The sequence below is a fragment of the Bubalus bubalis genome, chromosome 21, assembly GCF_019923935.1.
Source record: "Bubalus bubalis isolate 160015118507 breed Murrah chromosome 21, NDDB_SH_1, whole genome shotgun sequence".
Classification (NCBI taxonomy): domain Eukaryota; kingdom Metazoa; phylum Chordata; class Mammalia; order Artiodactyla; family Bovidae; genus Bubalus; species Bubalus bubalis.
In genome coordinates, this window is record NC_059177.1 from 11,570,823 (window position 1) to 11,585,097 (window position 14,275).

The 14,275-nt window shown below is 55.3% G+C and overlaps 2 protein-coding genes across 7 annotated transcripts in view; one reads left to right on the forward strand and one right to left on the reverse strand.

The window, feature by feature from the left end:
• The window catches only part of DLEC1 (DLEC1 cilia and flagella associated protein), a 92,336-nt gene extending 91,477 nt beyond the window's left edge, over positions 1-859 (forward strand). For 3 of the 5 annotated variants that reach the window (XM_025272605.3, XM_044934149.2, XM_044934151.2), the window contains 3 exons: positions 91-244; positions 479-602; positions 688-859. In XM_025272605.3, the coding sequence (XP_025128390.3) occupies positions 91-244; positions 479-602; positions 688-814 (405 nt within the window). In that variant the 3' untranslated portion in view covers positions 815-859. Of the gene's footprint in view, positions 1-90; positions 245-366; positions 603-687 lie in introns of all 5 variants that reach the window. The other 2 variants (XM_045163942.1, XM_044934150.2) reach the window with 2 other exon arrangements.
• Positions 1-14,275, reverse strand: part of ACAA1 (acetyl-CoA acyltransferase 1) — a 30,854-nt gene that overhangs the window by 5,177 nt on the left and 11,402 nt on the right. The window contains exons 4-12 of one of the 2 annotated variants that reach the window (XM_045163944.1): positions 6,925-7,004; positions 6,581-6,623; positions 4,819-4,917; positions 3,926-4,006; positions 2,545-2,735; positions 2,235-2,414; positions 1,889-1,944; positions 1,635-1,780; positions 1,074-1,389 (exon numbers count right to left, since the gene is read on the reverse strand). In XM_045163944.1, coding sequence (XP_045019879.1) covers positions 1,314-1,389; positions 1,635-1,780; positions 1,889-1,944; positions 2,235-2,414; positions 2,545-2,735; positions 3,926-4,006; positions 4,819-4,917; positions 6,581-6,623; positions 6,925-7,004 — 952 coding nt within the window. In that variant the 3' untranslated portion in view covers positions 1,074-1,313. Of the gene's footprint in view, positions 1-1,073; positions 1,390-1,634; positions 1,781-1,888; positions 1,945-2,234; positions 2,415-2,544; positions 2,736-3,925; positions 4,007-4,818; positions 4,918-6,580; positions 6,624-6,924; positions 7,005-14,275 lie in introns of those variants that run through there. The other variant, XM_045163943.1, reaches the window with a different exon arrangement.

A 14,275-nucleotide genomic window follows, 5' to 3' on the forward strand; every position in this document is an offset into this window, starting at 1 on the left:
TGCCTGTAGGCTCCTCAGAAGCTGCTGGGCGGAGGGCTGGCAGGGTCTCGCGTCCCTGCTGCTACCCTGGGTGGCCGGCTCTGTCCCCAGGTGGTGCCCCTGCGGGCCGTGGTGGCCGTGCCTGAGCTGCAGCTCTCCACCAGCTGGGTGGACTTCGGCCCCTGCTTCGTGAACCGGGGCCGGGCCCGGGAGGTCTACCTTATGAACCTGAGTGGCTGCCGAAGCTACTGGGCCGTGCTGACAGGTGTGTTAGGCCCTCCTCCCCAACTCTGCTAGACTGAGACCCCCAGGAAGGGGCCTGTGGCCCTGTGCTGATGGGCCAGACCCCCTGGGAGTTGCTGCGCTGACGGCCACTTCCCCCATCAGAAGTGCCCCCCCCCCCCCCCCGGGTGGTGGGCAGCAGCAGAAGCACCAGGAGGCGGGGGTCAGTGCCGCAGGCGGTGCGTGGAGCTGCCTGCGCGTCCTCCCCATCCTGCAGGCCAGCAGGAGCCAGACAGGGACCCCGTGGCCTTCAAGGTGTCCCCAAGCAGTGGGCTGCTGGAGGCACGACCGGTCAACGCACCCCCCACCTCTGTCACCCTCCAGGTTTCCTTCACCGCCAGGTATGACCCCCCACAGCCTGGCTGGCGCTGCCCCCCGGAGCCCTGGGCCAGCACCCCTCCTGATTTGAGCCCCGGCTTCCCACAGGAGCTGTGAGCTGTACGAGTCCACGCTGGTGGTGGAAGGCGTGCTCGGGGAGAAGCCGTGCACCCTGCGGCTCCGGGGCCGCGGCTCGTATGACGAGAGACATGCTTCACCCCAGCACCAGCTCTGAGGCTCTGCCCTCAGCCCCCAGTCCTGGAAATAAACATGGCCCGGAGCTCTGGAGCGGTTTACTGGGCATGGGCCTCTGCTGGGGGACCTCTGAACAGCTCCTGGGATGGAGGGACCCCTCCAGGCCTGCGCCTTGTCCTCAAGGCTCATCCGAGGGTGGGTCCGCCGGGCGGAGACCAGGGCACTTCGTGTTCAGATGGAGCAGAGGCAGGACCAGCCTAGTGAGAACTGGCCCTGCGGAAGAACCACAGGCACCGAGGTAAGACCGCGCGTTTACTGTGTCTGCGGCACTCCCCATCCACAGCATCTGCCCCCAGGGACCACACAGCGGCCTTGTGGGCTGGGTGTGTCTTAGCCAGAGGGGCCTGTCTCCGCACCGCTCCTGTGCTGGGCCATCTGTTCATGTTGTGTGTGCTCACATCAGCTCAGGTGTCGTGACTTGCCATCCCTCCTGTGTTGTGGCACTGCTGCGGGAGCTGCAGCTCTGCCCTGGGCCGCCATCAGTTTCCAGGGTATTCAAAGACAGCGGCGGCTCCCATGCCAGTCCCCATGCACATGGACACCACCCCGTAGGCCCTGGGGAAGGAGACACACAGGTGGGGTGGAGGCTCGGCCGCCAAGCTCTCGCCGGGAAGGCTGAGCTGGGTGCACCAGGGCCCAGAGGACGCCAGACCTCAGGGTGTGTGGGCCCCAGCCTGCCCCCCAGGCGCGCACAAAGGGTGACAGATGCCTACTGCAGGCCAGGATCCCCTGTCTCCTCAGCTTGGAGCATGTGGGGGTACGTACACCTCCCCCTGACGCCCCCACGGGGCCAGCCTCACCTCTTCCCGCGGCGCTTCAGCTCGTTGAGCAGCGTGATGACCTGTCGAGCCCCCGTGCAGCCCAGCGGGTGGCCCAAGGCCACTGCACCCCCCAGAGGGTTCACCTTCTCAAGGGGGAGTTTCAGCTTCTCCACGCAGTACACAGCCTGGGGGGAGGTGGAGCATCAGCTGTGGACCCCTCTCTGGTCCCCTTTGCCCTTCGCCCCCTGGCTCCAACTGGGGGCCCCAGGCCACACTGCAAAACAAAGGCTCACCTGACTGGCAAAGGCCTCGTTGATCTCAAAGATGTCCACGTCATCCACGGTCAGCCCTGCAGGCCCGGGGGAAAGACCTGAGCTGACCCAGTGGCCCCCTTAGTGGGATCCTCCGTCTCCCCAGGGGCCCTGCCCCATCCATGGCCTGTAGGCTGCCTGCTATGCCTGCCTTTCTTCAAGATGGGTACGTGGAGCCTGGCTGGGGGTCAGGGTGCTGGTCTTCACCCCTCTTCACTCTGCAGCACCCACAGGACCACCAGGCTCCTGTCCCCCATCTGCCTCAGGCAGCAACAGCACGAGAAGCAGGCGTTGGATCCCAATCTCGGGGGTGAAGGAGCCATCTTACCTGCTTTCTGCAAAGCCACAGGGATGGCGTAGGCAGGACCAATGCCCATGATGTCAGGTGGAACCCCAACCACTGCATAGGACCTCAGGACCCCAAGGATGGGAAGGCCCAACTCTTCTGCCTTGGACCTCCTGGCCAGCAGGATGGCAGCAGCCCCATCACTCACCTGGCTAGAGTTTCCTGGAGGCAAAGCACAGGGTTAGGGGGCCCTGGGGGCCATGTTGAGGTGGTCCACACCTTCCCCATCCACCCTGCCTGGTGGCTCCAGCACCCAGAGGAGAACACCCAGCGTGGAGCAGCCCCGTCTCACCAGCCGTGGTAGAGCCCCCGTCCTTAAAGGCGGGCTTCAGCTTGGCCAGGCCCTCCATGGTGGTGTTGGGGCGGATGCCCTCGTCCTGGGCCACGGTGATGCTTTGCTCTGTGCCCTTGTCGTCACGGACCGTGGTGGTGACAGGCACGATCTCAGCCTGGAAACAGCCCTGTCTCTGGGCTCTGGCTGCCCTGCCAGCACCGTGGACAGCCAGGCTCAGGCTCACATGGGGTTACTTTCCTTCCTGGGGTCCCTCCCTGACGCCCCCACCCGCTGCCCTTTGGGATGGATGTGCAAGCTCAGGCTGCTAGATACAGGAACACACTTGCCTAGGGGAGCATGGAGAGGGCCTGGTGCGGCCCCCTACTACCCAGGGAGGGGGAGCCTGGGCGTCACAGGCCTTTCTGGTCATCAGCCTTACCAGATCCTCCAAGGGGGAGGTTTGGGCAGGGGGCTCCCCTCTGAGCCCTTCACCCAAGAGGGATTAAGCCAGCCTGAGGCTGGAGCCCCAGGAATACTCGTGCTGGCTTCCGTGGACTTTCTGTTCCCTCCCGCCAGCCCAATCCCATCTGTTTCCTGTTTCCACATATTTATAATGACACAGGGACTTTCCTGTGGTCCAGCTGCTACAACTCCGTGCTCCCACTGCAGGGGGCCCAGGTTCGATCCCTGGTCAGTACATCCCACACACCACAACTGAAACCCAGCACAGCCAAATAAATATTTTAAAAATGATATACACTAAACTACTGGAGGAACCTTAGAATTTAAACAGTGTAAAAGCATAAGGCATTTTAGGGTGATTGTTGCAAAGGCCCAGCGGCATTCCCAGGGGAAGAAGCCACAGCTTTTACCCGACTCTCTAGTGAGAGTTTGAACCCAAGTGGCTAAGAATCACTGCCTCAGAGAGGCCCACCTGGCTGGAGACCACTCCCTCCACATCCCCCTACAGGGGGAAAGACACTCAGTAAAACTATAATGGGACGTAGTGCTAAGTGCGCGGTGGCGCCATCCCTGGTCCACCTCCCTGCCTGGGGGGGAGAGGCTTAGAAACCACTTGCTGCCCAGCAGTAGCCTAGGGTGGGTCCATCTGACACCACCTGTGTGCTAAGTTGCTTCAGTCATGTCTGACTCTGCAAGCGCATGGACTGTAGCCTGCTGGGCTCCTCTGTCCATAGAATTCTCCAGGCAGGAATACTGGAGTAGGTTGCCATTTTCTCCTCCAGGGGATCTTCTGACCCAGGGATCGAACCGGTGTCTCATGTCTCCTGCATTGGCAGGCAGGTCCTTTACCACTAGCGCCACCTGGGAAGCCCACTTAGAACAGCCTCAAAAGCTCTTTCTCCAGCCCTTTCAGCGTCTCACCCCAGACAGCACTCACTTTTCCTGGGAAGCCAGTGCAAAGGTATCCTGCTTCTCTCGGGAAATGCCAAACTGCTCAGCCACATTCTCTGAGGTTATCCTAGAACACAGACGGGGAACACTGAGTCTGTGTGGGGCCCGGGGCTGCAGACGGGGCGGGGAGACCTGTGTCTCAGTGACACCAGGCGCACAGGCAGGAGTCACCGTAGTTGGGACTTTAAGCGTGTACACCAGAGACCAGCACACAGGAGGGCCTGGGTGGGGCGCCAACTGGCCTGGCCAGCTTCTCCTGCACCTCAACGGAAACTGCTTTCCTGTGAGGAGACGAGGACTCCCAGGTCCCCATGGGAGGCCACACCCAGCTTTCTGCTCCCCGGAGCTGCAGCCTCCCCCCACAGGCCAGCGCCATAGCAGGGCCTCTGGCCCAGGCTTCTGGCTTTCCAGGCTTCCCTCAGAGAGGCTTCCCTCGGAGATGGTCCCCGGCTGTGGAGGCAGCCATGCATCCCCTCACGCGTCCTGTGGAGCCAGGACTCGCTGCCCACGGTCCCGGGGTGGCACTGGCTGCGGTGCTCAGCGGCTCTGCCACTATGGCGCCTCTGACGCCACCCTGTCAGGGCCCAGTGCCCTCAGCGGCATGGCTGGCATGCAAATGCCTCCCACTTCCTCAACTTGAGGCCAAGGTTTTGGGGTGCAGCTGCCATCAGGCCTTGTGTGGCTGAGCCCCTTAGGGTGGGGGTGATAGGCTGGGCCATGCTTGGAAACCCAGGGGCACAGATGCACTGGGGGCTTCAGGAAGTCCCATCCCCAGAGGCCCTTCAGAGCAAGCCAGGCCAGAGGCTGGGGGGCCACAAGGGGATCCAAGCTCCTGAAGCCCTGCTCCAGGCCAGGCAGGGAGCTGAGGCAGGTACTCACCCCATAGGAATCAGGCAGTCTCTAGCCTTCTTCTTCTCCACCAGGCGTGAAGTAATATTTCCAGGGTTCCCTCTGTCAGCTAGGGACATGGACTCCACCCTGAGGAGGAGGAGGTGATTAGCAGGCTCCCCACAGACAGCTGGGTGCCGGCAAGCGCTGGGAAATAGCCGGGGAGCCCCAGGCCAGCCAGGCAGAGCTGGGGATGCAGGGCTGCTGAGCCCCGCCTCCACCCCGACCCCCAGACCACCGCACAGTCCACGCGCCCAGGCAGGGCCTCACTTCCCTAAGACAATTGCTCCGTCAGCCAGCGGCAGTTCCCAAGGAAAGTGGCCTAGCGTTGGCCACAGTGGGGAAAACACGTCTAACGAGCCCAGGCCCTGCCCTCAGGGGCCACAGATCCAGAAGAGAGAAGAGACCAATATTCTAAAAGCCACATGTCAAAGAGCAAGCTGACTTGTGTGGATGAGGAGGTGCCAGGAGCTGAGGGGAAGGCTGAGATCTCGAGTTAGTGTGGTCACAAAGGGCTTCCAGGACGTGGCAGAATATAAGGCTTCAAAGGGTGGTAACACATAACTTTGCATGCTTTTCATGCGCCCAGCACTATTTGAAAAATCCTCCCAAGTATTAAGAGCGCTGTGAGCAATGCCAGGCCCAGAGAAGCTAAGTTAACTTGTCAGTGGGGACCAAATTCAGGTAGTCGGGCTCCAGAGCCCACTGCCACTTACAACATCCTGAGCCACTCGTCATGAGCAAAGGCTGAGGAACAGTCAACCTGTGACACGGGGGGCTGTCCTGGCCCAAACCCTCAAACATTGTAATTTGGTCTTTCACGTGCTGGGGACTCAAATTCCCCGTCAAACCCATGAAGGCTCCAACCTTCTCCTCAGTCCACACACACCCCCATCCATCGTCCAGTGAGAGCGCGAGAAGCCCAGGGACAGCCTGGTCAGTGGCCTTTGCCCCACCAAAGTCCCTGAGGTGTCGTCTCTGGGTTTGCTGACACGGGCAGTACAGCCAGTGCCAACTGGCACAGCTCCAAGATGGCCCAGCAGGGCTCCGATGAAGAAATGCTCTGGAGAGGAACTGAGAGGCAGAGGGAGTGGGTCAGTATCCTGGGGCTGCCGGCCCCTCAAGCCTGCCGAAGCCCTGAAGGGGCCTGCGCTCCCAGCACCAGACGCCACCCCAGCCTCCCCTCCCTGGAGTGCCACCCAGTACACGTGGGGCTCCGTGGGCTGCAGCTGAGGGAGTCACAGCTGACAGGGACCAAAGCACCACAGGTCTGACCGTGTCCCTCAGAGCCCAGGAGGCAGCGGAAGTTTCCACCTTGGACAGGGCGAGGGGGCAGACAGCCTGTTAAATGAACAAACTAGTTCTAGAGCAGGCAGCTGTCCTGGGCTTTTTGGGAACCAAAACTGCTTTTTCCATTCTCAGCAACCATCACGAATCAACAAGGGTTGCCACAGACGGGAACCCAGTGCTGTGTCTTCTCCAAATGCTTGCCCACATCTCCAGCCTGACAGATTCCAAGAAAAGAAAGCTCTTCAAAGCCAGTTTCCCCTGGTGGTGAGAGGTGTGAGCGGTTCCCAAACAGCCAGAACTGGGGGCTGATTCTAAGCAGAATCTGTAGGAACCAACTGGCAGCCAGCGGCCTGAAAGGGCTGGAGGGAGAAGCATGAACTCATAGCCTCTGAGAATTCAGGAGAGAACATTAGTTTCATTGTTGCAAGTTGGTTAATAAGCTCCTGCAGAAAGAAATTCTTACCCACAAGCCATGCCAATGTCATAAGACCCATTTCTGATGCCACCTGCAACAAAAGCATTTTATAAACATCTTTCCCCAGAGTCCATCTGTCTTGGGAACAGGGGAGCCTCTTCCCCACCTGGTCTCTAAGGGGGACTCAGCCCCAGCCTCCGAGATGGAGACCCAGGAGTGCTCAGAAAAGGCTCGGGGGCTGCAGTGGGGGGCTTTCCTCCATGCTTTCTGTGGGTACGGTCCTCTCAGAAATTACTACTTGCCCTGCAGGCAAGGACTCTACTGACCCAAACCCATGGAGCCAGGACTAAGGCCAGGTCGTAGCCACGGGTGCCTACCCAGTCACAACTTACCAGCGATGCTGGCCACCGCCTGGAGCCCCGACGAACACTGCCTATTGACAGCTGACAAAGGCACAGTCTCCGGGATGTCACTGAAACAGGAAGCAAGAAAGTCAGCCCCCCTCTCTCTGCCCAGCGCTCAGGGAAAGCAGGCCCGGGCTCCTGGCCAGCCTGACTGCCCCTTTGTGGGGGAGTTGGGGGAAGGTCGGACAGAAAGACCAGGGGAACAAACAGGCAGCCCTGCCCGCACCCCAGGCGATTCACACTGGGCAAACCCATCTCTGCAGGCACTTGCGCCCCAGGCCCCACAAGCACATGCCCTTCCATCCAGTGATTCTCCTCAACCAAGGCCAAGCATGGCCCAAAGCAAGAGAAGGCTGGCTGGGTCTTGTCTTGGCTTTGAAGGTTCAAAAGTGAAACTGTACAACCCTCTTTCTCCTAGAGCCAGGGTCTCCAGCCCTCAGAGCATGGGTGAGTACCAGTCCTTGGCCTGTTAGGAATCGGGCATCGCAGGAGGCGGGTGGCAGCTGGTGGCCATGCCCATCGCCTGCACTACCGCCTGAGCTCCGCCTCCTGCCAGATCAGGCACAGCCTTAGATTCTCATAGGAGCTCAAACCCTTCTGTGCATGAGCATGCGAGGGATCTAGGCTATGCGCGCCTTCTAAGAATCTAATGGCTGACAATCTGAGGTGGAGCGAGTCAGTGAGGCTAGGGTGGGGAGTGGCTGCAAATACACATCATTAGCAGAGAGGTCTGACCACGCACGGACCATAACAAATCAGCTGCAGATTCATATCAGAGCCCTATCAGTGAGTGGCAAGCGACAGTTAAGCCGCATCTGGTGGCAGGCTTTAAGTCAGAATCTGACACTTCAGTCCGCCTGTGGCTCGCCCATTATTTTATTGACCACTTCCGTCTGGGCCTCTTTCCCACACTATGCACCTGTCTCAGTTTTCGTAAAGCCCACAAGCTAACCCTAGCCAAAATGAGTAGAAAGCAAACGTCGCTGGAGAGCTTCTTAAAAGGTGGGAAGACCCAATGATGAGAGAGCAGAAGATTCCTAAGACTGCCGACAAAAAAGAAAGCTGCATTTAAAAGAAAATACCAAGAGTCCTAATTAAATTATGGGTTCATTACAACAAGTGACTCACATTTTCCAAGCGTGCTTTGTAACTGTGGTGACCGGCCATCCAACAAAGCTAAAAAACCTTCAAAACTGCTTCACCACATGGAGACCAAGCACCCTGCATTAAAAGACAAGCCTTTGGGACTTCCCTGGTGGTACAGTGGGTAGGAATCCGCCTGACAATGCAGGGAACACAGGTTTGATCCCTGGTCCAGCAATATTCCACATGCCTCAGAGCAACTAAGCCCGTGCTCCACAACTACTGAAGCCCATGTGCCTAGAGCTCCTGTTCCACAACAGAGTAGCCCCCATTCGCCACAACTTGAGGAAGCCTGGGTGCAACAATGAAGATCCAGCGCAACCAAAAGTACAGACAGACAGACAAGCCTTTGGCATTTTTACGAAGAAAAAACTCAAACATGAAGAACAGAAGCAATTGCTGAAGGCTACCACTCACTTCATCAAACAGACCTGTACTGAGAGCATCATTCGTAGCGGCTAACCTTACAGCTAAAGTTAAGAAGCCCTACTGGTAGAGTTGATCCTGCCTGACATCTGTTGTGAACTTTTACAGGAGAGGCTGCAGTTTAAATGGTGGCACGTGTTCCTCTTTCAAACAACACCATAACTAGACAAACTGATGAGAAGATTAATAGCAGCGGATGTTGTGCTGTGTGCCGTGCTTAGTCGCTCAGTCGTGTCTGCCTCTTTGCAAACCCACGGACTGCAGCCCGCCAGGCTCCTCTGTCCATGGGATTCTCCAGGCAAGAATGCTGGAGTGGGTTGCCATGCCCTCCTGCAGGGGACTCTTCCCAACCCAGGGATCGAACCCAGGTCTCCCACATTGCAGGCGGATTCTTTACCATCTGAGCCACCAGGAGAGCCCAACACAGTTGTTAGAGAGGATAAATGACTCCCCGAGGTACATAGACTACAAGGCAACAGTGCTTGTCTGTGCAGTCTGTTTTTTAGGAGGATGTGTATGCGGATATGTTATGTACCCTTTTGTTGCCAACCACACTACAGTTGCAGAACGATTCAAATCTTTGATTACATACCAGGAAAACTGAATCTTTTTGTGTCACGCATGAATGACTGGATGGCTTTCTGGTTTCTCTACTCAAGTCAAAGAGGTAGCTTCTGAATGTGAGTCTACACACCGCATCCTCCATAGGGAAATGCTGGCTATGTGAAAAAGTCACCTGAACTTAGCAGTGTTCTGAGACGGGATTACAGTTATCAGCCACATTAAAGCACTTGCCACAACTCATGTCTGTGCACAGAACTCTCTGAAGAGATGGACTCGGAGCACACGCGTCTTACATACAAGATCCCTGGCCAGAATTACAAGAGCCGCTCCAGAGATTTCTTTTAGGAAAAGTCACCACATTTCAGTGACGGAGAGTGGACCACAAAACTTGCCTACTTTGAGTGACATACTTAACCTACTCAACGAATTCAATCTGTCATTTTAGGGTAGAATGACAACTGTGTTCAAGTTGGCAGATAAAGTGGCTGCATTCACAGCCAAACTGGAGTTACGTGGGCAATGGGTGAACATTGGGATTTTTCAAACATTAGCAGAGATTTTGAAACAGACTGAGCCAGCACCTTCCTTCTCCCAGCTGTTGCATGATCACCTATCTCAGCTTTCAAGAGAGTCTGAGCATTACTTCCCAACCACAAAAGACCCCCAAACTGGGAAGGAATGGATCCACAACCCATTTGTGAATAAGCCAGGGAAATTGACTTTGGCTGTGCTAGAAGAGGATCGACTGCTTTAGACTGAAAATGATGGTGGCCTTAAAAGTCATGTTTCAGACAATTTCAAATCTCCACACTTTCTGGATTCAAATCGAGGCTGAATATCCTGAGATTTCCACAAAAGCACTGAAAAACCTGCTTCCATTTCCAACATCTAATCTTTATGAGGCAGGGTTTTCTGCAGTGACAGCAACCTACATGAGATTGTGGAGTAGACTGGACAGAGGCAACACGCTCTTTTCCCACCACCCCCAGATGGGACTGTCTAGCTGTAAGAAAACAAGCTTAGGGCTCCCACTGACTCTGCATTATGGTGAGTTGTATAATGGTCTCATTATACATCACAGTGTAATGATAATAGAAATAGTGTGTACTGTAAATTTAATGTGCTTGAATGATCCTGAAACCATCCCCCCATACACCAGTTTGTGGAAAAACTTGCTTCCACAAAACTGATCCCTGGTGCCGAAAGGATTGGAGACTGCTGCCCTAAAGAACAGAGAAGACGCCTGTGGCCAGGACAGAGAACCGGTGCAAAAGAAATGTCTAAAGTATGACAGAGGCCTAACAGGCCCAGGAAAAGAGGCTCCACATCGCTAATTATTAGAGAAACGCAAATCAGAAGTACAACGAGGTATCACTTCACACCAGTCAGAATGGCCATCGTTTAAAAGTCTACAAATAACAAATACCACAGAGGGTGGACAGAAAAGGAACCCTCCTACAACGCTGGTGGGAATGTAAGTTGGTGTAGCTAATATGGAAAACAGTATGGTCGTGCCTCAAAAAGCTAAAAATAGAGTTGCCATCTGATCCAAGAATCCCGCTCCTTGGTGCACATCCAGACAAAACTCGAATTCAAAAAGACACGTGGATGAGAGGTAAGATAGATCCCCCACATACCCAGGTAGGAAAAAAGAAAGAAGGGAAAAGGAAGAGGAAGTGGGATGGAACCTACACCCCTGAGGGTGGAGCTGAAGGAGAGAAGGTTCCTGCATGTGGGGAAGCCCCCTCACTGGCAGGGAGATCAGCTGGGCAGAAGGGGATCTTTGGAAACTCAGAGGAGAACACAGCAACCAGCAGGCAGGATGGAGAGACCTGCACAGATGGTCCGACCCAGCCCGCTGCGCCCCAGCCTGAGACACGTGTCCACGGGTGCACACAGGGGCTGGAAAGCAGACCTAGGGAGAGGACTGCCGTTGGCTGCCACGAGACAGCCTGAAGTGGCGGGAGTGAGGAGCTCTGCAACCGAGAACACTCACAGAGGAAGCCGGGACCACCATACAAGCGAAGCCCCATTGCTGAGTGATGTGCCAAGGGTGGGGCCACCATTGAGCCTTTCTCCCGAGTGGCGACCCTACCTTCCTAGACACCTGGAAGGGCTCCAGCCAGGACAGGCTCTCACGCCCCTCCCTGCCGGAGTGGGCTCATGTGCTCTGAGGCAGACTTGGGAGCAGGGACCAGAGGGTGATCCACATGCAGAGGTGGAGCTAAAACCACGGCTGAGCCTCAGAGGCTATGCAACTAAGGGAGAAGAGCTGTAATCTCTCCTCCCAGCTGCATGAACAGATCTACACCCCACGATGGGATTATTTAACTTATATGCAGAGTACATCATGTGAAATGCCAGGCTAGATGAAGCTCAAGCTGGAATCAAGATTGCCGGGAGAAATATCAATAACCTCAGATACAGAGACGACACCACCCTTATTGCAGAAAGCGAAGAGGAACTAAAGAGCCTCTTGATGAAGGGGAAAGAGGACAGTGAAAAAGCTGGCTTAAAACTCAACATTTAAAAAAATAAGATCATGGCATTCAAACCCATCACTTCATGGCAAATATTTAGGGAAAAAAGTGGAAACAGTGACAGACTTTATTTTCTTGGGCTCTGAAATCAATACAGATAGTGACGGCAGCCGTGAAATTAAAAGACACCTGTTGTTCCTTGGAAGAAAAGCCTAGACAACATAATAAAAAGCAGAGACCTCACTCTGTTGACAAAGATCCGTATAATCAAAGCTATAGTTTTCCCAGTAGTCACGTACAGATGTGAGAATTGGACCATAAAGAAGGCTGGGGACCAAAGAATTGATGCTTGTAAACTGTGGTACTGGAGAAGACTCTTGAGAGAGTTTCTTGGACAAGGAGATTAAACCAGTCAATCCTAAAGGAAATCAACCCTGAATATTCATCTGAAGGGCTGATGCTGCAGATGAAGCTCCAATACTCTGGCCACCTGATGGGAAGAGCAGACTCATTGGAAAAGACCGTGATGTTGGGAAAGATTGAAGGCAGGAGGAGAAGAGGGTGACAGAGGATGAGATGGCATCACCAAGTCAATGGACATGAGTTTGAGCAAACTCCGGGAGATAGCAGAGGACAGGAAAGCCTGGTGTGGTGCAGTCCATGGGGTCGCAAAGAGCTGGACACGACTGAGCGACTGAACAACCATGGGCTTTGTGAACTCAGTGCCTGCAGAACATCTCCTGCAGCCCAGACAGGTCTAGCTTTTGCAGCTGAGGACTTTGGGGACACGCACACACTGGGGTGGGGCCAGGGCAGAGTCTGAGCTGCTCCACAGCACCCCCAGGCAGTCCAGATCCATAATTACTGCAACCTGGGCCCTGACTTCAGTGGATGGATGCTGGTGGCCTGGTGAAAACAACACCGGAGAGACACCAGGGCCAACTGTGGCATTCCCACACTTACGATGGGGCTGAGAGACGTGCCAATGGCATCATCTGAGAGCTCGCACACGGGCGAAAGGTGACAACAGAGCACACCCACGGTGAACAGCTCCGGAATGGGAATACCCAGTGGTTTCTCTCTGAGGGGGAGTGCGCCAACCCTGCTGCCTCATACCGCATATCACACACACAGTTAAGGAAGGGATCTGAGGGCCTCTACTCCAACACCTAGGGAGCAGACCGCGCCCTGACAGGCCGCTGCAACCACAGAGCAGAGTGGAGGCCCTGATCAAATACCCAGCGCAGGCTCTGCTCAGTGCATCAGTCACACCCCCTGTCAGAGGGGACAGCGGCCAGCACACACTGAGGAAAGAGGTGGCAGACATACTATAAAGAGAGTTCTCACACCAACAAATATTAAACACACGCAGACCACACAGGATGTTCCCACAAAAAAAGAGCCCTCCAAGACAGTCTGCGGGGCTGGCCTTAGAAGGAAGAACCCCCAGATCATTTAGCCTTGAAGGCCAGCAGGGCTTGAGTGCAGGAACTCCACAGGGCTGGGGAATGGAGACCCCCTCTCTGAGGGCACACAGCCGGTTTCATGTGCACTGGGGCCCAGCTTAAAGCAGCACCTTTACAGGAACCTGGGCGAGGCCCACCTAGTGATCTTAGAGGGTCTCCTGGGGAGGCAAAGGGCGGCTGCAGCTCACCAGCTGAGGTTCAGGACAAGCACAACGATAATGGAGCCTCCAGGGAACACGACTGGTGTGAGCTCTCCTGGAGGCCCCCATTTCGGCACCAAGACCAGGGCCCAGCCAACAACCTGCAGGCTCCACTGCGGGAAAGCCTCAGGCCCAACAACCAACTCTGCAGGAACACAGCCCCACCCAGCCATCAGAAGACAGGCTGCCTGGGCTTCCTGGGGGGGCCAGTGATTGGGAATCCGCCTGCCAATGCAGGGGACACGGGTTCCCATCCCTGGTCTGGGAAGATCCCACGTGCTGCGGAGCAACTGGAGCTGTGTGCCACAAGTACTGAAGCCCGGAGCCTGAACCACGCTCCACAGCGAGAGACGCCTGTGCGTGCAGCTGGAGAGCACCGCACTTGCCGCAGACAGAGAAAGCCCACACGCAGCAATGAAGACTCAGCACCCAACACAGCAAACAATAAAAGAGCAACAAATAACATACAGGGAATCCCCATAAGGTTATCAACTGATTTAAGGTTATTTCAGCAGCAACAATGCAGATCAGAAGACAGTGAGTGGCTCAATATATTTAAAGTGATGAAAAGAAAAAACCGACAACCAAGAACACCCAGCAAGGTTTTCATTCAGATCCAACTGAGAAATCAAAAGCTTTACAGACAAGCAAAAGCTGAGAGAACTCAGCACCACAAAACCAACTAATTCCCTAACAAGAAAATAAAAAAATGGGAAAGCTCTCCAATAAAAGCAAACAAAGTAATAGGAAATCATCCACACACAAATAGGATGGCAAAACCAGCACCCATGATGGTCCAGTGGCTGGAGATCCACCTTGCAGTGCAGAGGATGTGAGTTCAATCTGTGGTCCCGGAACTAAGATCCACATGCCATGGAGCGACTAGGCCCACACACCCCAGCTATGGAGCCTGAGCACCACGACAAAAAATCCCACTGCCACAACAGGGACCGACACTGCCGAATAAATAAAATAAGTTTTAAAAAAATCAGCAATCATGAGAAGAAGAGAGTACAACTGAAGGAAATGGGAACTACATTTGAAATTAAGAACCAGCAAC